The sequence below is a fragment of the Neolamprologus multifasciatus genome, chromosome 20 (assembly GCF_963576455.1).
Source record: "Neolamprologus multifasciatus chromosome 20, fNeoMul1.2, whole genome shotgun sequence".
Lineage (NCBI taxonomy): Eukaryota > Metazoa > Chordata > Actinopteri > Cichliformes > Cichlidae > Neolamprologus > Neolamprologus multifasciatus.
Window position 1 is genome coordinate 28,871,877 of NC_140458.1, and position 25,786 is coordinate 28,897,662.

At 39.0% G+C, this 25,786-nt stretch overlaps 1 protein-coding gene across 1 annotated transcript in view; it reads left to right on the forward strand.

Moving 5' to 3' along the window:
• The first annotated feature begins 5,275 nt into the window (after window positions 1-5,275).
• Window positions 5,276-25,786, forward strand: part of LOC146495165 (piezo-type mechanosensitive ion channel component 2) — a 37,663-nt gene continuing 17,152 nt past the window's right edge. The window contains exons 1-26 of the mRNA XM_085146151.1: window positions 5,276-5,339; window positions 6,660-6,755; window positions 10,234-10,335; window positions 10,495-10,540; window positions 10,642-10,801; window positions 11,131-11,134; window positions 11,223-11,474; window positions 11,586-11,799; window positions 11,923-12,104; window positions 12,644-12,810; window positions 12,987-13,028; window positions 13,159-13,291; window positions 13,613-13,767; window positions 14,515-14,781; window positions 15,322-15,430; window positions 15,627-15,748; window positions 16,696-16,755; window positions 21,227-21,375; window positions 22,335-22,499; window positions 23,190-23,231; window positions 23,517-23,549; window positions 23,754-23,866; window positions 24,161-24,336; window positions 24,535-24,711; window positions 25,035-25,199; window positions 25,526-25,726. Coding sequence (XP_085002277.1) covers window positions 5,276-5,339; window positions 6,660-6,755; window positions 10,234-10,335; window positions 10,495-10,540; window positions 10,642-10,801; window positions 11,131-11,134; window positions 11,223-11,474; window positions 11,586-11,799; window positions 11,923-12,104; window positions 12,644-12,810; window positions 12,987-13,028; window positions 13,159-13,291; window positions 13,613-13,767; window positions 14,515-14,781; window positions 15,322-15,430; window positions 15,627-15,748; window positions 16,696-16,755; window positions 21,227-21,375; window positions 22,335-22,499; window positions 23,190-23,231; window positions 23,517-23,549; window positions 23,754-23,866; window positions 24,161-24,336; window positions 24,535-24,711; window positions 25,035-25,199; window positions 25,526-25,726 — 3,396 coding nt within the window. The remainder of the gene's footprint in view (window positions 5,340-6,659; window positions 6,756-10,233; window positions 10,336-10,494; window positions 10,541-10,641; window positions 10,802-11,130; window positions 11,135-11,222; window positions 11,475-11,585; window positions 11,800-11,922; window positions 12,105-12,643; window positions 12,811-12,986; window positions 13,029-13,158; window positions 13,292-13,612; window positions 13,768-14,514; window positions 14,782-15,321; window positions 15,431-15,626; window positions 15,749-16,695; window positions 16,756-21,226; window positions 21,376-22,334; window positions 22,500-23,189; window positions 23,232-23,516; window positions 23,550-23,753; window positions 23,867-24,160; window positions 24,337-24,534; window positions 24,712-25,034; window positions 25,200-25,525; window positions 25,727-25,786) is intronic.

The following is a 25,786-nucleotide window of genomic DNA, read 5'->3' on the forward strand; positions in this document are numbered from 1 at the left end:
TAGGGCACAGGTGTCAAACTCCAGGCCTTGAGGGCCGGTGTCCTGCAGGTTTTAGATGTGCCTTTGAGCCAACACAGCTGATTTAAATGGCTAAATGACCTCCTCAACATGGCCTGAAGTTCTCCAGAAGCCTGGTAATGAACTAATCATTTGATTCAGGTGTGTTGACCCAGGGTGATATCTAAAACCTGCAGGAGACCGGCCCATGAGGCCTGGAATTTGACACCCCTGCTGTAAGGTGTCTTCCTCTCTCTTGCGCTCACATTTATTAAAATTATTACCAACACAGGACCCACGGGCAGCCATGGGGGGGGGGGAACAAATCTTGGGGGGTGGCCAGAGCAACACGGCTCTCCTTTACCAATATTAAACACAGTACTAAAATACCACAAGTCACAGCCAGCTAATCTAAAGGCTAAATGACTTGGTTAAAGCATGGCTTTGAACTTTTATGTCCTGGTGAACTTTGAAAAGTTAATGTACATGCTTCAAAACAAATGCCTAAGAATCCAGAATCCAAACTGCAGTTAGGACTTTTAGACACTGGGTGGCAGCAGTTTTCAAAATCAGCGAGGCAGGTTTGGGTTTAAGTCAATTGCTTCTGAGTTATCCCCATGACATTCATACACATTTGACTGTAGAGCACACCACACCAAATCAAGTAACAGTATTTACAACATTTTTGAGTTTTGGATTGTTAATTGCTGTTAATTTTGTATTCTCTGTTTGCTTTTGTTCCTTGAGTTTTGCTTTGAACCCTCATTTTAGAGTTCAGATTTTCTTTACCTCTGTTACTTTGCGTTATTTATTTTTGTTACTTTATTCTAGTGCAGTCTAGGCTCCCTAGTTACATCTTGAACGTTTTTAAGTCTTTGTCTCTATTCTGTTCCCTTTCATCTACTTCCTGTTTTATTTTATTAATCCTCTGTGTCTTTTGCATTGCTAGTACAGGTAGTTTTAATTCCTTTTGTTAATCCCTTAATTAGTTACAGCTGCGCCTTGTTACCCTGGTGTTTACAGTCTCCCTGTTGGTCTCAGAAGTCTGCATTTGGGTGCATAATCTGCACTTTCTTGACAAAAATTAAATAAACATATTCCGTTTCAACGTAAAAGTCACAATTTTATTGTACACATTTTTTAAAAACTGCTATTTTTTTGAGTAAGTGATTCATATTGAACATACTGAAAAATATCTAAGCCGTTTTCACTGGCTTCCTGCTTTCTACTGATTTAAAACTAGAACCATGAAACTTTACCAAGATGTACTCCATGACCAATGCGAAAAGCAGGATGGAGGACTACCCTATGTGGTAGGCTTTGGTAGTGAGTCCGTTGCAGACTGGGAGCTCTTTAAAAATAATTTGTCAAACTCCCTGAGGAGAAGCCTACCATCTGTTCAAGTACAATACAAAAAAAAGCCGCGCCACACCTTTTTGTTTTGACAACCATCTCTTTGAATATGCTAAAAGTCTAAAACACGTGAAATCAAGTTGTGACTTCAAACTTGAAATCAATCACAATCTCCTGTTAACTGTGTCCCCATTCATTTGACTCACTAACTGCAAACTAATAGTATATATACCACATGTTAGTGTTTAGTGTTAAAACTGGGGTAGGCATATTGCTTTGCATGTCACTGGAGAAAGAACTCACAATAACTTTTGTCATATTGTAATACAAATAGTCTAAAAGAGAACTAGACTCCTCCACCTTTTTTCTGTCCAGTTTTTCACACCATATCATGTGGGGAATATAAACTAGAATAAAGGCAGGATCTGCATGGTCCTATAGGTCCATTAGTCCTTGGACAAATGCACAGTTTCTTGTAGTTTTTTCCTCCCTGCACCACCACCCTGATTTTAGATCAAACAATCAAGATATGATCTAACTCCAGCGTTTCAATTTTAATTCAGGGGATTGAACAAAAGCATTGAGTTAACTTTTAAGGAGCTAAAGTATTTTTATACATAGTCACCAATTTTCAGAGGCTCAATACTATTTGGACAGTTGACTGACAAGCAACTGGTTGATAAAACATCTGTAAATGATACAGATTCAAACTTGTATTTGTTAGCTGTTCACTGGAATTCTCATTATTTGACTTACAAAGAGATGTCAGTGCAAGTGCCCATCCTCATATGGGCTGAAACAAGTAAACCTATCAGAGAGACAGCAAAAACCTTCAGGAATAACCAAATCATAATCTAGTACATTATTTAAAAGAAGGAAGCCAAGCAAAGTATAGAGAAGGAAAGAAATAGCCCATGATGCTAAGCATGTGACCAAACATGGTGGAGGCAATGTTGAATGGAACCAGGTCACTAGTATGTATTGATGGTGTGACTGCAGATAGAGGTAGCAAGATGAATTATGTAATTAAGTGTACAGGGTTACACTTTCTACTCAGATTCAGCCACAAAACTGGCCACAGAGCGCTTCACAATGGAAATGGATAATGATCCAAAAAGCATACTGTACAAGCAACACAAGAGCCTCTCAAAACAAACAAATAACAAAAAATGGGCTAGTCTTTAATAGCCAAGTCAGTCACCTGATTTCAAGCAAAAAGACAAAACTGAAGCAGACAGACCTACAAACAAAGGCCTAGTCTGTCAAAATCAGCATTTGGTGATGTCCATAGTTTCTAAACTTCAGGCAGTCATTGACTGGAATAGATTTTCATCCAAATTCTTATATTTAAAATGAATGTAGCTTGTTTACTTAATTTTGACCCTCAGATAATATGTGACTATGTATAAAAATGACTATAGCTGCTAACCAGTTAATACACCATATCTTTTAAATCCCCTTGAATTAAAACTGAAAGTCTACACTTCAATCAGATCCTGATTCCTTTATTTAAAATCCACAGTCACAGTCACTGCTTCACTGTCCAAAAACCGAAATGTCTCTGTATAATGCAGCCTTAATATCAAGGCAGGTGTGGGTTTATTTGTATTTTTAAGGCGGTAGAGTGAAGTGCATCAGTGATGTATGCTGGCAAATGATCTGTAAATGTTAGAGGAACTGAAGTGAGACTGTTCCCGGCAACAGATCAATATTGGCTCAACACCCATCGAAACCAGGGTGCTAAACTCAGAGAGTAAAACTCACTTTGAGTCAGAGTGCCATTTCTACCGATTTCTGTGCACGTCCTCTTGCGCACATTCTGAGCATGAATTATTATTCTGATCTTAAAACTAAAACCTAAGAAAGGTTAGAACATCTCAAATATATTTTCCTATCTCTTAAATAGCTAAAGACACATGCACACTCACATGCACTCACATCCCCACCCAGGAACCTTCTAGGGCATGTCCGATGGCATCTCTTTCTAACTGCACTGTCATGAAATGTTAGCTGCACACTCAGCACTCATTGTCATCATGATCAATTTAGATTTACTGCTGAGGAGTAATTCAGCCTTTTTTTTTTCTTTCTTTTTTTTTTTACACTGTGTGCTTATCTGCACACATCTAAATATCAATAAACATACACAAAAGGGATTTATTAGTATAGCTTGGGAAACTACAGCTTGACTTTTTGTGGTGTTGTAATGTAACAACAATTTAAAAGTTAGATGTTAAGCATTAACTGTAAGCATTGTCTAAAATCCCTCCTCCCTTCTCCTGTCTGGCTGCAAGAGATTCCACTACCACATTGTTAACAAAACACCTCATTTTATGCAGATGATATTTTCATTATTGGTTATTGCTTAGTCCATAAAAAATTTAAAAAAAGGTCCAATACAATTTCCTAGAGAGGCGGCATCTCTTTTGTCTGAATGTCCTTATTTGAATCTTTACCATGTAAAATAAAGAAAAGGAAAGTTTAAAGTTTGCTTGAAAAAACAACTTGAGTGATTATTTAAAGACCAAAATGTGACCTCTATTCACAAGTATCAATTCTGCTGCTTTGCTTTACACGGGGAAAATAAGATTCACACTCAGTACCCCGCTAAAACTCAGAGGATACTGTATGAATTTGATTAAAAGATCACACATAGATTGACCTGCTATAGCTATAAGTGTTGATTCCTTGCAATATATAAACAAGAAGAAAACTGTGACATTTTAGGACAACAACTACTACTTTGAATGTTTTAAGTTATCTTTTTTTTATTTAAGAAGCTGGTATTTCTTTTTTTCCTGTTCTTATACACAGCAAATTCCTGCATTCCTGTAAATCCTTAAACTTTACAATACTGTAATTTAAATTAAATGAACATAATTTTACCCTACATAATGCATAAACTCTCTTGCTTCCTCAAACCTGTGCCACAGTTAATTAAATGCTAATAAAGTGCTTTTCCAGTGTCACTCTACTAATAGTCCTGGAAGAGGCTATTTTAACACATTTACATTATTTATGTTGCCAGAACTATCATTTGAAACACAAAAAGATCATACTGGATTTTTCTCCCCCCAACCTTTCTCTTCTATTTAGAACAAAGTTAATGTTATTGCATTGTAAGTCCTTGCATTGATCATCCCTCTGTAGTCACACCAGCTCTTTAATGGCCTCACATCCATGAATATTAGATACACTTCCCTTCACCCCTCAGTGCAAATATGATGAGCCAGCCTGATGCGGCTTTAAGGAAACAAACAACGAGATATTAGAGTATCTGTATGGGTTTCACATATATTAGATAGAGAAGGTTCTGGGATACACTAGTTCGAACACAATGCAAGAATGAAGGCATGGATGCAACCTGCACATGCAGAAACTTATAATACTCCCCAATAACACCTTTCAGCAGAGTCACACAAAAATCACTGCTGCACTTTGCTGTTCGTCTGCTTTTGTGTAATTCTGCAAGCGTGTTTTACAGTGAAGCAACGATAGTGGATATTCTCCTGAGTGAGATTAGCTACAATATGAGGATAGTAACAGAGATGCTGGGTTACAACCCATTATGTCTGGGAGAGAGACAGAGAGAGAGAGAAAGGGAAAGAAGAGAGAGGTGAGGAGGAGGAGGAAAGGAGGGTGTGACAGAAACACAAGCGAAGAGCAAAGGGAGTCATTATCCGCACACAATATTTGAATCTGCTGTGTTTTTTAATCGCGCTGCTTCTCGTCCTCGTGTTATTTTTTTCTTTGCTGTACTATAAGATACTTTGATTGAGGCAACATGAGTTCTCTTCTGACAAATATGTGAGCGGGCTGGAATTTCCCTCCACATAACTAAGTCACTTACTTATTTATGCGGACATCCAGCGAGTGAGAGCATCTGAAGGAGCTGTTTGGGTGTCTCTGACACACAGAGGAGGACATGGCGGGGGACCTCGTGGTTGGGATGCTGTATAACTTGTTACTACCCCTGCTCCTGCTCACTGGTGAGTTGATGTCTGTATGTTTATTTAATTTTGATTTATTTTTACTGCTGGTGTTGGTGGTTTTGTCCGGAGATAGTGGGGTTTATAAGGACATGTAATAGACGCGGTTTCAGATTTTTGGGTGTAAAAGTTTACATGGCAAGAATCTTCAGGTGTTTACTAAAGGTTGCATATCGTTAACACAGCATAAGGTGGGTAAAAGCTACTGGTGAACCCTTGTTGCAGCATATTATCGAGACACAAAAACAATAATTCACACTCAATTTGTGAGAAGCAATGTGCTGCCTGATTAAACCTGAGGTAGACCGTGCCGATGAAAAACAGTTACTCCTATCTGAGCAGCATTTCTGTACCCACCATCAAGTAAACTGTTTAAGTGAAACCTGCACATAATGGCCCTATGTGCTACAGGGTAAGGTTAACACTTAACCTGTGCTTGCTGCTTAGGAGCATTTTGATGATCATTTGTTGGTATTTCTGCTGGCATAAATGTTCTCATTTTGCTATTATAATGTTGTTTAAAATGAATTTAACCTCATATTTGAGGTATGAGGTAGTCAGTATTAAGCAATATTCTTTAAGATTCTAACAAATCATCCGGCAGCAGTACCAAAATATTAGCTGAATTGTAGGGCTTTTTAAATTAGTTAACTAAATTAATATTTATTCCTGTTCCAAAATATTTTAGGTCTACTTGTTGAACTCAGGTGTTTTCCAGCATAGAGCAAACCAATCAAAAACCATCCGCATCTTTAACCAGCTGTGTTAACTAAGGTTTCCTTGCTAAAACAAATATAATGGCTTATATTAATGGTAATAACAGCTAACCAGGGATTTTTCCTACACATAAGAAATCACCCCGGATGTGTGTAACCTTTTTTTTTTTTAAACAACTTTAGGTTGGGGTTCATTTAATTATGCATACAGTCCACCTTTGCTTATCAAATGGGCAAGAATAACAGGAAAATGATAGGGCTTCTGTTAAGTAGTATACACTCAGTGCTGTTACTATAAGCAGAGTAATCATACTGATGTGGATAGACAAGCCAGAAAAACCCTCTTTCAGCCAGGTTTTATAAATTGTTATACTATAAAAAAAAAAAAATCAAAGGTATACTAGACACAGTTTATTCTTTTAGCCTTTGTTTCATTATGTGTTTTTTACTGTTGTGATGTGTACCTGCTACCTTAGATGAAACATTACGAGTATTTTAGAGTTTACATAATAATAAACATTAAAAAGAAGCATGCTGTGCCTTATAAAAAATACTCCTTTTCTTTGAATTTCTCTCAGACCCGTTTTTCCCCTCTGCTTCTCAGCTTCGTCTTTCCGCTATAATGGTCTGTCACTGGTATATTTCCTGTTTTTGCTCATCTTACCGCTGCTGCCGAACCCGAGTCTGGTCACCATGAAAGGTGAGAGGGGCTCCAGAGGCTAATGATGTAATCTGGCATGTTGTTGCTCTGATTCATAATGTAAAGGTCTTGGTTCAAACTTGATTTAAATGTAAACAACATCAGTGATTCAGTCTTTTTTGGCTGAACTTTAAGCTTATAAGATTATTTCAGCATGTACCAGGTAATTGTAGAAAAACAATGCTAATTTCCTACAATCGTGGGTTAGAGAAAATGCTTTCACTTTGAGAAACATTTCTTGTGATGTTTTGTATAAAATTTGCGGTTCCACATATTTGTACACCAAATGCTCTGTGGCATTCAAACCTAATATTGATCTGGCATCTTATTTTAACGATTAAAATGTGTAGTTAAAACTGATAAAAATTAAGATACATTTTTAGAAATTTAAAATTAGCTTCATGACCCTGACGTCATTCAGTCACCTTCTTTCTTGTATCTTCTTTTGATTTTGGCATGTTGAGGTTGTTTAGCCAGTTCATGCTTCTGTTCAATTCAGGCGATGATTCGAAGGAACAGGACATCCACAGTTATACAGTCTCTGTGTGACAAATCATACTCCAAACAATTATCAGTGCTTTGAGGTTTGGGTAAATACTTTTTCGTTTTCGCAAGGTCAGGCTGGTATTACTTGATCATTATATATAAATTCATATAACTAGGAATTTATATATTTGCTTATTTTAATTTAGTCTCTATCTTAACTGGTTTTTGCATTGTTTTTTATGCCATTTTATTTTTTTAATTTATTTTACGCTAATTTATGTACAGTTTTGTGATGTTACTTACCTACTTATCATTTCAAACTTGTATTTTGTGTTTTCGCTGGTTGCCTTTCCCTTTTTTTTAACTTAGTTTAAAGAGCAGAAACAGTTTCACATGATGTACGTGCAAAAATAGGACAAATCTGGTAATCTGATGTAAAGTAAAAGAAATGTAAAGACCAGCGCAGGTAAATCAAACTGTGTGCGATGTATATATGTCTACAGCATGTGTGTGTGTCTGCCTTCTCTGTATTGATCACAGCATTCTGATGAATTAAAGTATATGTATCCCTCCCTCAAAGTACTTTGTAAAGGGGAAGTGGTTTGAATGGTCAAATCAATTATACATAGCCTGGTAATTACAGCAAGGAATTAAAAGATGTAATGTCAGCATTTTGACAGCATTTCTTCTTTCGCTCTTTTTCTATGCCTCCATATAAAAACTGTTTACCCTTCAGCTTCGTAAATCCCCCTGCTATAATCTTACTGCGCTTGGACTAAGTGGTGAAGCCTGTGTACATCGTGTGTGTACGGCTCATGCGTTTCTGTGCATCCACCTATGCTGGAGAGAGTGTGTACGTGTGTGTTTTATGAAACAATGCTTTTAGTAAAAAGCGTGAACATCGACAACGCATTTGCTGGCTCAGCTAATGCTAAGCCGCGTCAGCTATTAATGCTTTGTATCTCCAACCTTTTGATTACAAGAACTCTATCCCTGAGACTATGAACTGTTTTATTTATTTGAATATACAGCCAAAATCGCAACACAGCAACTCACTTTCAGACTGTCATTAATATCTTTAATGACAGTCTTAAAGATAATAAATTGGGAACTTGTGCAAATAATGTTGTGACGCGAGTGTGATTTCAAAAATAGTGCCTCAAGGCGATTTCATTGGATAAATAGCTGTACAAGACCAGTCGTGACAGAGCCAGGCGTTTCTTTGAGACTTGAGCGTCCAGTTTCTTTTAAAGAAACTGGAGTATGGACAGAACCAGTCCAATTTACTGCCAAGTGTCTGGGAGACAATATTCTGCTGAACAATGTCTGAAGAGAACCACAGGATGCATCCATTACCGTGTGTTTTTGTGTATCTGTGTCCCAGAACTCAGAGAGTAACATGCCGGCTTTATTTAAGGGGAATAAAAATGATTATTGAGTTGAACAGGAGACAACAAAACATGTGGTGTACAGCAAAGATAAAAGCAACTTCTATTTTTATTGAAACCTACTTTTCTCTGCAATTACAACTGTGGAATTAATCATACTTAATTTCAGACACAATTCTGGCTTCCAACAATTATAGAACAATATAATAGATTAAAAAAAACTATTGCATAATATTCTGTTTTGCAACAGTTTGCTTGCTTTGCCTTTCAGGACATCTCTTTCTTTAACTTTTGTTTCTCTATAAATTTTATACCAGGGTGTCACAGATTTAGTCCTGCTCACATTTCATTTACATATTCATCTTTTATATTTGACTTACGGTTAAAGTTTGAAGAAAGTTGAATTGACTCAGTATTTTCAGTCTATAACTGTGTTAATTATTTGTGATTTCATAATAGATAAAAATAATAGATTTGTCCTAATTTCATAAAGTTTTCTTGGTAACATTTAGAGGGAGAGAAATTGCTAATTATTAAAGATTAAAACACACCTCGGGACCTTTTCTATCAACATATATAGTGAAATACATCATTTGTTTCCCCGAGAGACAAATTTTGTATTTTTCCCTCTGTAATTCACCACAATGGATTTTAAATCAAACAATCCTGATGCGATTGAAGATTTTCACCTTCAATTCAAAGGGTTGGAAAAAACGTGTATAGTTGTATCATTGTTGAGGTCTGCAATAAAGAGACACCTTCATAAATGGAAATACAAAGGATTTACAACAAGATGCAAACCACAGGTTACAATGAAGAACAAGAGGGCAACGTTGCAAGAAAACATCTAAAACAGCCTGAACAGCTCTGGGGAAACAAAATCCTTGGACAGATGAAGCCAAGATTAACTTGCACCAGAATGATGGGGAGAGTAAGACGTGGAGCAGAAGACAAACTGCTCCAGCATCCCACATTACAGTGGCTTGCAAAAGTATTCGCCCCCCTTGAACTTTTCCACATTTTGTCACATTACAGCCACAAACATGAATAAATTTTATTGGAATTCCACGTGAAAGACCAACACAAAGTGGTGTACTTTGTGTTGGTCTTTCACGTGGAATTCCAATAAAATTGATTCATGTTTGTGCCTGTAATGTGACAAAATGTGGAAAAGTTCAAGGGCCCAAATACTTTTACAAGCCACTGTATCTGTCAAACATGGTGGTGTTTCAGTCATTGACTGAAAAGGGTTTTAATACAAGTATTGAAAACAATCCTTACATTCAAAGTTATGTTGGTTTGTCCAGTTAATTTTGAGTCTCTGAAAATGTCAGATTATGTATAAAAAATGCTGTAATTCCTTAACAGTTTTTTACAAAATTTGTGATAGAAGCTATCAAGGAAAGCTGATAATCTACACTTTAATCACATTGTGATTGTTCAATTTAAAATCCACTGTGGTGCTGGTCCAATAAATTATGGGCGTAACTGTTTGCACTACGGTAAACCATAAACCATTTCTAGCTCACTACACAGAACAAAAGACTTTGTTCTGAATTCTGTAACTGCACTTACTTTTGCTTCCTGCTTGCTACTGGTCTTAGGTCAAACTGGGCAGTTCCTGCGGCTGATCATCTACACGAGTTTGATATTCCTGACCCTGCAGTGCTTCATGCAGATCCCCTTCGCATACATTCCTCCACAAGGTGAAAACAAAATTCTGGTTACAATAAATGAGCGACTTTTATAATAAAATGTCACCAATCCTCCGAGCAGACCTCAAAGACAGCCAAAAAAATATAAAACAGTGCAAAGAAATATGCTTTTTAACTTGATGGCTGTTTGGTTTTCCCCTTTTCTAACAGTTAGTGGCTTCTGGGATGGATTTCTCTACCATTTGGGAATTGTAAGGTGGGTAGCCTGTGTTGTTTTTTTAAAATGTGCTTATAAACAAATTGATGTATCATCTATTGGAGATCAGTGTAGATCAATTAATGTGTGTGTATTTTCAGATTTAGCTCGGTTGATCCTGGGAATATTGTACGTCTCCTGCTCCCAGACGTGGGCCTCTTGGTCTCTACGCTGTTCATACTAAGGCTCTGCAGGAAACTGCTACGCTCTGTGCCCCAGGTCAACCTCCATGAAAACGGAATCCCGCCCTCTGACCCGCAGGTAACCACTCGCTTGTCAACAGCTATAGTCACTATGACACAACATTACCCTTGGGGTATCAAACATAAGGCCCAGGGACCAGAATCAGCCCAGCAAAGACTCCAGTCTAGTCTGCTGGAAAGTTTTGGAAAATGTGAAGGAGTACAAAGATTTTGAACTGTATTTTAATACATTTTACAGCTTTTTCTGTCGATAAAGATGACTCACTTTGCCATTTATTGTCAAATGTGGCAAATTTGCCATTTGCCTCATTTATTGTGTGCTTCTTTTTTCTTATATTAAGACATCTCAGGGATTAAATGTTTAGCTAAATGTCTTTACAATGACAGAATGGTGAGTTTCAGTGGTCTGACCCACTTCAGATCAAAGCAGGCTGTATGTGGCCCACAATGTTCTATTGGTTTGACTTCCCTGCATTAAGCTAACAAAGCGCTGATTGTTTCATGGATCTTTCAGGATGTGGAAACCTCTGACACGGAGTCAGAGGATGGAAGTGAAATAGAGGTTTCGTCCTTTGACAGCTCAGAAGAGACTACTACCCTGCCGGTACAGTCGGGTCCACCACAATTTGTCCAGAAGCTCATAGTGTTTGCAGCTGGACTGAGGCTGCTGCTGTCAGCTATCATGAACACAGCAGGGAAGGTGGTGGTGACTCTGCTGCTGGGGTTGGCAGGTACAATACAGCAGCAGCTTTGTGCATGCCAGCTTACTATAGCTTAAAAATGGTGAGTATTGCCTAATTCACCTTTTTCTTCATGGCTTGTCATCTTTTATGTGTGTACAGGTATCATACTGCCCTCCCTTACCTCAGGAGTGTACTTCGGGGTGTTCCTGGGGCTGGTGTGGTGGTGGGTGTTTGGCCGCTCCATCAGCATGCTGCTCTTCAGCTCCATGTGTGTGATGATGGCCATTTTCAGCGGAGGACACCTGCTGGTTCTGTATCTCTATCAGCTGCCACTTTCCCAGAAGCTTATACCACCAGAAGATGTTTATCCCAGGTATAGAAATAAGAGTAGATATTTAAATGATATCAGTGTGGTTCTTCTATTTCTTTTTACTAAAAATTTGCCTCACACTTATTCTTTTTTCTCTCTCCCTTTACTCTTCCCATTCATCTCCAGATTGTTTGGTATGATAGGAGTCATCAGATCCGACACTTCAAACCTGCACTCTCTTAGCGTGCACACAAACGTCAGCTGGCCAGACTTCCTCAACCCTTTGGTTCTTCTACTCCTCTACTACACACTAGTGGCTTTGCTGCACAAATGGGTTCACCTTCACCTTACAGAGAAGGTGCGCGTGTGTGTGTCAGACTAAATATGTTTAGAGCCAAAAGTCATCTGGGATAGGTTCGAAATGACAAACATGGGTTTTTTGTTAATTAAAATGACAAAAATACATGCTCACACACATCAGAACTCGTGCAGGCTCCTGGGCAGAAGACAAGCCAGTGACAAAACACACACACACACAGACAATAATGCAGACAGCTGGGTTATTTTAAGTCACACAAGATCCAGTCACATGGGTGTAAAGTCCAATGAGGTTAAAAAAATGTCTCTGGCTGGTGGATTTTAATAAGCAACACTTGCCTTGGCTGACGAGGGGAGAAGTTGCTTTTAAACACCAGAGTTGTGCATACATTATCTGCTCTTCAGCTATTGCAGTGAATTGAGCTTAGAAAACTACTGCTTTTATCATACCAGTAACACATCTCTGCCCCAACTTCCACAACTGTGTTGCCCAAGGAAGCAGATTTCCAGGTTCTACCAGCTTATCTTGGAAGGTTGCCACTCCCAACAGTACTACAAGTAGAAGTGCAAGTTTTACTATTACTTTGAGCGCTACTCTGCCATTGCTGGTCTGCATGGTTTTCACTTACTTGGCAGACTTTTGATAGTGATTGTGCTTCTCAGGATGAAGCAGATGAGGGTGAGAGTCCAGTAGAAAGTCCAGATGCTCCTCCAAGCTTCTCCAGAGTCATCTACATCTCAGGAGATAGGCAAGAGGTAACTTCATTATTGAATTTTGCATCCAACTATAGTTCTGGTTGGTACTTATATCAGTGATTATGAATTCCTGCTGAAAGCTTAATGGCTGCTAAATAAATTATTGGACATAGCATAGTATTATTGCTACAAGTTGGTATTTAACCACCTATTAAAGTCGAGATTTCCCTTTTTAGCTTTTAAGTAGCACAGATGAGGAAACCTATCTACCTGACGAGGTGAGGATGTTTTAGCATTTTCTATGTAGTACACTGAATTCTCAATCAGATGTGGACTCACTTAAAATTTCTTAGAGATTATCCCACAGTTTTGTTGTAACACACAGCATAATTTGCTCTCTTTCTTCAGCCAATGATTTTGATCAAAGGAAACTCCTGGCAAGATCTCCACACTGACAGTCTTGAATGTCCATTAGGAGGGGCAGGTTACACAAACGGTTACCCTCTACCACATTATGAGGACAAGGACTCACTGTCTCATGGTAATCACAGAAAACTTTCTAAGTACATATTTAATTAACTAAAACTATACGGTACACAAACTTGATAAAAAAGCAGAAGCTACTTTCAGCTGTTCTCTTATTCATAAGGGTTCACTGCATATAGATTTGGCAGATTTTTTTAATGACAGATGTCCTTCTTCACACAACCCCAAAAAAAGATTTGTGTGTCCTCCTTGGTATGGAACCAGGGAACTTTTTGTTTGTTAGGTAAATATGTAAACCACTATGATATAGAGTCAACTTTTATTTTTCACTAAACCCTTTCATTTCATTCTTTACTTTCCCTCCCTCTTTTGCCAGACACAGAAAGCGAGGAAGATGTGGAGGAGCAGAGTGAGGAGGTCCATGAGAGTCTGACAGAGACCTTGCCTCCACCTTCAGGCACAAGTGGTCTGGTCATTTTTGGTCAGCAGGTGCAAAAGCACAGCTACGTCAGCGGCCTTATCATCATGATGGTAGAGTACAAATAATCATGCTGGTTCATAAATGTATTCTGTGTGGTGACTTTCTTTTTTAGCAGCCACAACCAGTATCATCACAGTGTTGAACAGGTGAAGACATTAGGTATAGGTCACATTATGTTACAAGCAAAGATAAGGAGGATTTACACATTAGCTATGAAGTTTCAACCTTTAAAGAAACTGGTTTATTTGTTTTCTGAAACCACTTTTTTATACAGTTACAATACTTTAGATAACTGCAAGACTAATTTATATATCTATACTGTTCTGTGTAGCTTTTTATTACAAATTCCCAGAGTCTACAGATACAATCTTTATTTTCTACCAAGGTTATTATAGTTAACTGTAACTAAGATAAAAATTAAATCTAGATGTGAAAGGCATTTTAGTTAGCTAAAAAAAGAAAAACACGACTTTTGAAAAAAAAAAAGTTTACTATTACTATATTACTAGATCTTAGTAGTATTTGTTAGTTTTCGTACGAGTTTTATCACAAATTGACTAATTAACATCTGACCAGTTGAAGCTAAAGCAGCCATATTTGGGTGAGTAAAGATTAGCAAGCAACTTTGCATAGTTAATAGCAGGCTCACTATGTCGTTATGAAGTTAACTATAACTATTATTCACAACATTAACTATATTAGCTAACTCACCCTAAGCGGCTAAAAGCAGCTAAAGAAAACTAGCTAACATTAGAGGTTGTTAAAGTTGTTTTTGTTATGATATCCACTGCATACAGATTTGGAGCATCACCTACAACAACTGGCTGACTTTCGCCATGCTTGTGTGGTCCTGTATAATTTGGATGATGAGAGACAGAAGGCGGTATGCCATGATGTCCGCCCCTTTCCTCGCCATCTATGGCACCGTGCTGGTGGTGCTGGGGTTTTTGAGCGGGCTCCGGCTGAGCCGGGCCGAGTTGTACCCGGGTCTGCCCCCGGCGGTCATAGTGGACTTTGACCTGAACAGCTATCACCCTGCACCCTGTGTCCACCTGGGAGCAAAGGTTAGCCATGACAGGGTAATAAGGAGCAGAATGGACCTGATAAACTATTGTAATTTCCTTCTGTGATTCTCGCTTCCATTAAAAACAATAAAGCTGTATTTAGACCCAACTTAGCCTGTAGGTTATATTGTTTTTTGTGTGTGTTACCGTTACTGTATACAGTAACCTTGTGTACTAAAAATTACTCTTGTATAGTAGTTTGGCTTTTTTTTGTACACATTTATTATCTAATATAACTCTAATTCACTTTTTCTTCCTGACATCTACTTATCAGTGTGTTCATGTATTCCATCTAAAGTTTATTACCATAAGGGAATTTGTGTTTTTTTAATCAGACAGTCTGAAGTCACTGAATTCAGTTTAAATCTTTCTTAAACAAGAATTTTCCAACAGTATTCACAGACTAGTGTACTTTGAAAACTTTTGACAGATTTTTTTTTAATAATTTTTTGTTCCCAACACAGGCCTGCTTCAGCTTAATATTTACTAAGTACACAAACTTGTGTATTTTGTGTTTATGATAAACTATTTCCACTGCAGGTCTTCTACACCTTCAGCTTTTGGTTGATGTTTCGTCAGCAGCTGAAGGAGAGACAGGAGGGGCAGAGCATGAAGGCAGAATCTCTGGATGAAGTCAAAGTCGTGCCACGTAATTTATCTTTTCATTGATTTTCTTGAGATTATATGTCAGAAGATTTTGGAGTAATGTAACTCCTACCTGGGCACTAATGAAAATCATCCTGACATCAACAAGACAAGTTTAATCATCAAGCTGTCCCTGTAATGCCCTCCCTTATCTACTTCTCTTTCTCACTGTTTCTGCCTCTTGTTTTGCACCTTGCCAGCGGAGGAAGATCAGCCATCTCCTCTGGTAGCGAAACTGATCTCAGGTGTAAAGGGGTTTCTGGTGAAGTACTGGATCCTCTTCTGCTGCTCTATGTTCTTTGTGGTCAGCTTCTCTGGAAAGGTATCTAATGACAGACTTAAACATCGTAGCACTGGCTAAGGCAGATTTTTACTGACAGAGGCCTTAAATATCATAGGAAGAAGTTTTTTAACAACTATTTTTTGCTTTGCTTCTCAATATGCTTTTTGCATTCTCATTACATGTAGTGCCCAGTGCTCACCAGATACTGGCTGTGAGCACTCTGGCTAACATGGTTATTGTAAGAACTCATCTTGCTGCTGTTTCAGCCCATGGTGCTACATACGGCAACGTACAGCAGCTTTAGTAATGCTCATCTACCAGAGCTGTGAGATGAAGTCCCAGTTACATCCTGTAAAAATGAAGATGTTGTTACAGCAGCTTTCAGTAAAGGCTGCACAATCTTAATCTGCAGACATAGTCACAGAGAGTCTGTCTGTGGTCAGTGAGGGAGCTGAACCAGCGCTTCCAGTCACCTTTGTAACTGCAACTCCTCCGACTTCCCCGAACATCAATGCACTCTCACCTCGTCCTTGAATGCACTGAAAATGCACTATACTGTATCATTATAAAGCAGAGCCTTTCTCTATAAGTCAGATATAATGCAAACAAAAATATATTGCAAAAAGAGTTTTCCAAAAATACTTTCAAACTGATCTTTAGGAGCCTCTGTATGGTCAAAAACGAATATTATTATAATTAGTAGTAGTAGTAGAAGTAATAGGTTTAAAAGTAGTATTATTGTTATTCTTGTTGTTGTTTTTTCACATATATTTCCTTCTTCAGTGCTGTTGAATATCAGCATGTGTTTTGTCGGCTGCTAGTAAAACCTTATTTACGAAAAAGAAGATGAAAATGCTCCTTCCCATAGTCCCACAAGTCATTGGATCCTGCTGTTTCTATAATCTCAGTCAGAATTGTTTCTGAGCTGTGCAAATAATAAGTAAATACTATTGTTTCATTCATTGTATCATGTTTCACTCATTCAGGTGGTCGTATACAAAATCCTCTACATTGTTCTCTTCCTCTTCGGTGTTGTTCTGTACCAGGTTAGTAACTTAGTTTTCTGTCCTCTAACTTAAAGTAGTCTTATATCAGAGTATAGTTACTCAGCTCACAAAATACCCATCTATCTATCTATATATCTATATATCTATATATCTATATCTATATCTATATCTATCTATACAGTGGGGCAAAAAAGTATTTAGTCAGCCACCGATTGTGCAAGTTCCCCCACTTAAAATGATGACAGAGGTCAGTAATTTGCACCAGAGGTACACTTCAACTGTGAGAGACAGAATGTGAAAAAAAAATCCATGAATTCACATGGTAGGATTTGTAAAGAATTTATTCGTAAATCAGGGTGGAAAATAAGTATTTGGTCACCTCAAACAAGGAAAATCCCTGGCTCTCACAGACCTGTAACGTCTTCTGTAAGAAGCTTTTCTGTCCCCCACTTGTTACCTGTATGAATGGCACCTGTTTGACCTCATCATCTGTATAAAAGACACCTGTCCACAGCCTCAACCAGTCAGACTCCAAACTCCGCCATGGCCAAGACCAAAGAGCTTTCGAAGGACACCAGGAAAAGAATTGTAGACCTGCACCAGACTGGGAAGAGTGAATCTACAATAGGCAAGCAGCTTGGTGTGAAAAAATAAACTGTGGGAGCAATCATCAGAAAATGGAAGACATACAAGACCACTGATAATCTCCCTCGATCTGGGGCTCCACGCAAGATCTCATCCCGTGGGGTCAAAATGATCATGAGAACGGTGAGCAAAGATCCCAGAACCACACGGGGGGACCTGGTGAATGACCTGCAGAGAGCTGGGACCAAAGTAACAAAGGTCACCATCAGTAACACACTACAACGGCAGGGAATCAAATCCCGCAGTGCCAGACGTGTTCCGCTGCTGAAGCCAGTGCATGTCCAGGCCCGTCTGAAGTTTGCCAGAGAGCACATGGATGATACAGCAGAGGATTGGGAGAATGTCATGTGGTCAGATGAAACCAAAGTAGAACTTTTTGGTATAAACTCAACTCGTCGTGTTTGGAGGAAGAAGAATACTGAGTTGCATCCCAAGAACACCATACCTACTGTGAAGCATGGGGGTGGAAACATCATGCTATGGGGCTGTTTTTCTGCCAAGGGGACAGGACGACTGATCCGTGTTAAGGACAGAATGAATGGGGCCAAGTATCGTGAGATTTTGAGCCAAAACCTCCTTCCATCAGTGAGAACTTTGAAGATGAAACGAGGCTGGGTCTTCCAACATGACAATGATCCAAAACACACCGCCCGGGCAACAAAGGAGTGGCTCCGTAAGAAGCATTTGAAAGTCCTGGAGTGGCCTAGCCAGTCTCCAGACCTCAACCCCATAGAAAATCTGTGGCGGGAGTTGAAAGTCCGTGTTGCTCGGCGACAGCCCCAAAACATCACTGCTCTTGAGAAGATCTGCATGGAGGAATGGGCCAAAATACCAGCTACTGTGTGTGCAAACCTGGTAAAGACCTATAGTAAACGTTTGACCTCTGTTATTGCCAACAAAGGTTATGTTACAAAGTATTGAGTTGTATTTTTGTTATTGACCAAATACTTATTTTCCACCCTGATTTACGAATAAATTCTTTACAAATCCTACCATGTGAATTCATGGATTTTTTTTCACATTCTGTCTCTCACAGTTGAAGTGTACCTCTGGTGCAAATTACTGACCTCTGTCATCATTTTAAGTGGGGGAACTTGCACAATCGGTGGCTGACTAAATACTTTTTTGCCCCACTGTATGTGTGTATGTGTGTGTATATATATATATATATATATATATATATATATATATATATATATATATATTAGGGGTGCAACGATACTCGTATCGATATCGAACCGTTCGATACAGTGCTTTCGGTTCGGTACGCATATGTATCGAACGATACAACATTTTTAATTTATTTTATCAACTTTCCTTCTGACGATGCTGTCTGTGTTGAGCGCTCAGTGGATCTGCGCTCGACAGTGCAGCCTAGGCGGAGTAGTCAAACACAGATTCACTGAGCGCAGGGCAAGCTAGCTAGACAGAAGTTAAGCTCTTGCAACATGGCAAATTGAACCTCCCCCACCCTCATTCAGATCTGGCGTTTGGAACTATTTTGGTTTTCATGTGAAGTATGACCCTGAAGGTAAGCGTGTCATGGACAAAAGTAAAACAGTATGTTGGATGTGCCAGCAATGCTCAATTGGTGGGAACTAGTGTGTTAGCGCAGTTAGTTCGTTAATGTGTTGACGTCTTCCAGCCCCACTCATGAGGCAATCCGCGGTAGCTCGTTAACGGAGATTTGCCGTGTTGTGACCTTAACGTCATTTCAGATTAACGCTGACAGCACTAGTGGGAACACAACCAATATGACTGCACATTTACTCCGACATCATCCTAGTGCAAAGACAAGTGGAAGCAGACAAAAACAAGCACGCATGCTACAAACTTTACCCGAGTCATTTAGACAGCCGTTAGCACATGATTCTCCTTATGGGGACCTGATATGTTTAATATGCTGCTGAGAATATAGCCCAGAAGAAGCGTATAGTATAGCTTTTATTTTGGAAAGAGACATTTCTCCATAATAAACTCTCTTTTCCAAAGATGAGTGATTCCTCAATCAGATACAGGGCTCGCAAAATCGCTAGCCCGACGTCCTGGGGCTTTTTTCCAGTCGGGCTACCAAAATCTATCTCTGCCCTGCCCGTCGGCCTATCGTAGGAAGGAAAAATATATGTCAATGCTTTTGCATTCTTTCGGAAATGTAGCTGGGTAATTATGTCATTGGCATCGGCCACTGTCAATATGTGACATACTGAAATCACGTTTGAATTTGCGCTTGTTTTTTGCTTTCACTTTGCAATCGCGTGAACTGTGTATAGAAAGCGACAGTACTGATTGGTGAGTGATGATAATTTGCGCACCAATTCCTCTGACATCGTCTTATCAATCGTTAGCTTACTATGCAAACATGACAAGTGAAATCTCCTGCAGCTTAAACATGTGAGAGGTTGATCGCGCAGAGAATCGCTGAGCGTTATGTTAGTGCGTGTGTAAAAGCAGCAGGATATATATTTTAGTTCTGCTGAGCCAAATAAGACAGGTCAGGGTGAAGAAGTGACAAAACGGAAAGGTTATGACAAATCAGACTATAAGGCAAAAAGAAAGTGCAGCTTTATGGTTTCATGGACAAAAGAATTTCTGTGGCTGCAATATGACGAGCTAAATAACCAGGGCTGCACATAAGTGGTCCGCAGGTGCGCATTTGCTGTCAAAATAAAAACCCGCACAAGATAAGAAGTTGCAACGCGTGTTTGCGTACATAAGATTTTCAGGAGGAGGACAGACATTTGTTTAGAACTCTTAAAGATGTCGAAGAAGCTCCTTTAAGCAATTACTGTGATGTTCCTCCACCTCCAAAGAAATGTCAGAAGGAGTCCGAACCACAAAAGAAGCGCGTATTCTCGGAAAAGTGGTTGCAGGAGGTGAGCTGGCTTCAAACAAATGATGAACGCACAGAGATGTGGTGCAGAATGTGCCGTGAAAATTTAATAAATGACAAATTAATAAAAAGGCATGAACATTTTTTTGTATCGAAAAAATATCGAACCGTGACACCAAAGTATCGAACCGAACCGAACCGTGAATTTTGTTGTATCGTTGCACCCCTAATATATATATATATATATATATATATATATATATTATAGTAAATGAAAGAGGGAAATGGGATTTTGAAATGGGTCACTAAGTGGAAAGTTAATCCACTTTTATAGTTAAAATGTTGTTGTAGAACACATAAAGCCAATATATTTTAGGTTCATCTTACACTATAATGTGTTGACTCCTAAACTAACATCACTGAACCATTCAGCTGTTGTTTGTGCATAAAAATGTTCGCAGTGGGTTTAGATCTTCCATAAAACGTAGAAAAGCTCACTAAGGCAGACTGTTTACTCTTCATCCATACGCTTTTCCAGTTAAAAGTATTGATTATGACTAATAAGCACATACACAGACACTTTTTTTGCTCCAGTTTTGCTGTTTTTTCTTGCCCATATTATGTTTCTGCTGACCTTTTAGAAAGATGGTAGGCACTTACAGGAAGGCCTAATGGCTTTGGACATGACATGTCTATTTAGACAACATCAGCAACGCCCCGGTGTTTAACATACCAAGGCGATTTGAGGGATAAATGCAGCACTGTCATTTATAATGAAGATCTAATTTGGCTGCTCTGAACTATTTTGTTTAATTTTTATATATTAAATATATATATATTTATTGTCCAGGTACACCCTGGACAGACTGGCAACCTGTCCAAGGTGTACTCTGCCTCTCGCCCTATGGTGGCTGGACTAGGCTCCATCCGTCCCTTACCTTGAAAAGGATAAGGGGAAGAGGATCGATGGATGGATATTTAATTGGTAATTATAAGACTTACAGGAGAAATTATACACTGTGTTTTTTCTCTCAGATTCGTTATGATGTGTGGCGTCGACTCCTGAAGACGTTCTGGGCAGTGGTTGTTGGTTACTCCATGGTGGTGTTGATAGCTATCTACATGTACCAGTTCAGAAGCGTGTCTGGGCTATTCAGACAAATCATGGGGATGTCAGAGGAAGGGTGAGTCTCATACAGTATTGTGCAGAAGTCTTTAGAAACTTCTTGATTCTTTATATTTTGTTAGGCAAATGGGATAATAGATGCTGCAATTTATGGAAACATGTGCAAGCACATATGTAAATACAGTGAAAGACAGTCTCTGACGTGCTGAAACACTATCCGCTCAAAACACGTGAGGGCTATAAGTTTGAGGCTGCTGTCGGGGGTTGGGGGGGCCTCTGGCATTTGTAGTTGTTGATGGCTTGGATGCCTCTCCACACCTTCTGGCAGCTGGTCTGTGAGGAAGTCCTCTTTCCTCTTCCTGTAGGCCTACTTGGCCTGTTTGATTGCCTGTCCCTCATGCTGAAGGCGGAATTACTAGTTTTGATCAGAGCTTGTACTTCACCCATCATCCTGAGTTTTCGGTTAGAAAAAACCTGGATGGTTTTGGTCACTGTCATATTCTCTATCCAACACTTGATGTAGAAAAAGATAGATTGAGTTTTTGCATAGTTATGTGTAGACACGACACTGGTTTATACCTTGAGTTTGGTCCTTTTTATGTTTGAATGATTCTTAGGTCAGTGGCTTAATAAAGAGAAAACTTTCCTCTGAAATGGTCAGGTACAAGGAGTGGACTAAAAATGAGTGAAAAAGCAGGCAATGTCCAAAGAAAATCATTGAAAGACCTTGAGAAAGCCCTGAGAACTATTGCTCAAGAGCACTTTAAAACGTTGCAAGAACGCCTGACTCCTAGGAAGCAAATATAAAGAAATGAGGGGTGTAGACTCGAGTCTTTTGTCTTGTACTATATACTCGTGGTAGGTCGTGAATTGTTACTCATTAATTTATTTTTGTTAGTGTTAGGAGCCTTTTTGATATGAAGCAAGAAGCTTCTTTATATCTGTTTACTTTGTCTTTGTAGCAGACTTGGCTGTTTGTTAAAAGGTTGTGTGTTTTTCTCCCGTGTGATTCTCCAGTCTTCGTGACCTGGGTCTGGAACGGTACGACACGGTGGAGCTGTTTGCACGCATTCTGCTTCCTGCTACGTTCCTTTTGGCTTGTATCCTCCAGCTTCATTATTTTAACTTTGACTTTCTGACTCTCACTGACCTGGACAACGTACCTGTCAGAGAGACTTCAAGGTGAGGCAGCAGGAATGTATGCAGGGAGAGATCCTGCTCAGAAAAAACATTCTGTCCTTTGATATTGATATGAACAAGAACACGTGGTGCGTTATATTAAAAGAAACTTAAAAAAATGAGGCAGTCATGTATGTCAAAATAGGATAAATCTACTTAGAAAATATAAAAAATACATTATTTTTATTATATTTTAAAAGTAGTTATAGGTTTCCCCCTCTCTAGATAAATGAAATAACAATTTTTGTGGCTTTTTTGTATGAGGTGCAATAAAAAAGCTCTATGACTCCTTGAAAACACCTTAACAGATTTAAATTCTTCCCTTCAGGGTTGTCTTCCTGCACACCTGAGCCATAGTTGAATTGTAGCCAGAGACCTAACTCATTACCACGAATGATACTTGATGTAAAAGTCAGGTCAGTTTGGCACAGAAGTTAATGATTGTGTTCTGCAAGATTTTGAGGTTCAAGGTGAATTCGCAGCTGCTCAAGTGCTGCTCGTCATAAGAGGATGTTAAAATTGTGGCATCACTGGGTACAGTCAGAAGATGCACAACAAAACAACTTTGAAGGGGAGTTTTTAGTTTTTTTGTTAAGGGAAATTTTAAAAAGTCGTATGAAATGTTTACGTTCTGATTGACTACTGACTATACTACATACTCTATGTGTCTCGTTTGTCCTTTTCTTCGTACAGAGAGGAAGAGCTTATGAATTCAGTCAATGAGATATCTGACACGTAAGTGTAGCAATTATCCTATTATAAATTTTTAATTGTACTCGCAGTTCAAATACTTTGATAGTTTGTACAAAGATCCACCACAATTGATTGCATCTCACACGGCTCATTCACTGCCTGCGGATAAAATCTGCATTTGAATCAAAATGAACTTAATCAGAGCATTACATTATGTTTCAGTTACATGAAAATATTAAAAGTCGGGCAATAATAAAATAGTCTCTGGCTGTGCTTTGAGGTAACTGAAATATTACAAGCATTCTCATTATTCTCATTTTGTCCCAGGATTAAAGAAAACATTCAAAAGCTCCAGAAACGGTAAAACTCTTCATTGTTGTTTTTAAAATTATTATCTTCATTCTGTATTGTATTAATTTGGAATATAATTTGTTTGGATGAAAAGTTACTACGTATACTTGGATATATAACAACCTGTAAAACTGCCAATGGATTTGTTACTGAATTCCTGCAGTTTTTTAGTCCGATTTTCTTTAAATGAAACACGCTCATTGTGGTTGTCAGGCTTGTGAAGGAGCAGATGGGAAATGGTAAAAGTCAGGAGACTCTGGCCAGCATTGGACAGCAAAGCTCCTCAGAAAAAGGGGCAGAAGAGCAGGAGGAGGAGACAGGAGAAGGTAGTATCTGTAACAACAATCTTTTCCATTAACAAGCTGGCACAGGTTGTTGTTGTTTTTTCAATTTCACTCTCTGAAACTCGTTGGCTTCCTTTAACACATGCAAACACATGCAAACATTACTCTTTCAGTTTAGAGCATTTGGAGTCTATTCACATGTTCTGATGTTTCCTCTTCAGATAACTGAGATTGTACTGTTACTGTCTGCGGCTGCAGCATTGATGTAATCCAGTGTTAATGATCAAATTATGTCTGATGCCCTTTCCTACCCTTGGTATCATCCCCTCTTCTTAGATACAGTGCACAGCAGCAGTGAGGACAAGTGGATTGTGATTGTGGATCGGGCAAGCCTGCTGCTCATCCAGGGTCTGTCGGGGCTTCGAAGGCTCCAGGAGCTGAGCTGGAGGTTGATGGAGCTCCACAGCCTCAAAATTGTGTCGTCTGGCATCATCTGGGTATCGCTGCAAGAGGTGGGATGTTGGCTCTGATCATGCATGCATAAATTCTATAGGTGTGTAAATACAAGTTATTAAAGCAGCAACAAAAGAAATACGTCCAACAGTATTGATTTACTTAGTGCTGATGTTGATGATCATAAAAAAGGGGTACATTTAATCTCCAGCTCTTCTTCTTCTCTGTACATAAATATGTTAATATATTTTGCACAGGTTTCACTGATGAACTTGCTTTTCCTGGTTCTGTGGGCATTTGCACTCCCGTTCCCACGGTTACGACCTTTAGCATCAAGCATCTCTGCTGTGTGGGCATGCGTCATGGTGGTGTGCAAGATGTTTTACCAGCTCAAAGTCATCAAACCTCTTGATTACTCCTCTAACTGCACTGCTGTGAGTTTTCTGTAATTATAAGTCTCTGGAGGTTGCTTTAAGTGGCTCGTTTCTGTGTTATTGGGGTTTTTTGCGCTTGTATTCTGTGGTAGTGCAGTTATACTCACCTCACAGCAAGAAGGTTCTCTGGTCAAACCTGCTAATGCATGTTAAGTTAATTTGTGATTGTAACTGCCACTGTGTCACTCAGGATTGTAGTTATGTGGGATGCTATTTCTTCTAGTATGCACAAACATTACAAACTTCAGTCACATGGTCCTGATGTCATCTCTGATACTGAGGCACAAACAGGCTTTGATAATGAGTCTGACTACCTTGTCTAGGGTTTACTTCCCTCCAACAGCTCGGGCCTGGATGATGGAGCAGAGCTGAAGGGAAACATGGTGGAGTTGCTGAGGAGGTCTATTCTCTACATCGAGCCTGTTGACCCCGTCTACTGGTGTGGAGCACTGCGCAAGTGTGAGGGCAGGATCCTCCCCTGTCTCAGGGTGAGCTGATACATGTCAAAGTTTGGTATCTTAAAAAAATTGTGATGTGTTTCCAACATTTAGAAAAGAGTGCACCTGCTTTTAAAAGCTCTTTTAAAGTCGTCCAGATGAACAGAATCAACGTTTGGAGATTTACTTACCTGGATGATTGAACATGCATCAAGTCATTTACTAGTCATGAAACTTCATTAGGGCAAAAATCTTTAAGAAATTTAGATTTCAGTTATTTAGCAGTAGTTTTGTTTAGAGAAAATAATACTTTGATATGCATACTATTATTATAGCTTTAAAGTAATTATTGGTTGTTGTTTTTTTTACTGTGGTAGAACCATCTGATGGTCCTGGGTCTGCTGGTGTTCGAGTCTACTGTCCACCGCCACCAGCTCTACTTTCGTCTCAATAACAGCCTGAAGCCTCCACCCTTCAGCATTATCTTCCAAGGCATCACCAGGCAGCACCTGGATCATGGCATCCTGCCATGCATCAAGTACTTCATCAACTTCTTTTTCTACAAATTTGGACTCGAGGTACTTTTTCAGGCCTGCAGTATTCATTCTGTTTCTCTTTAACTGAAAGTGCACATCTCT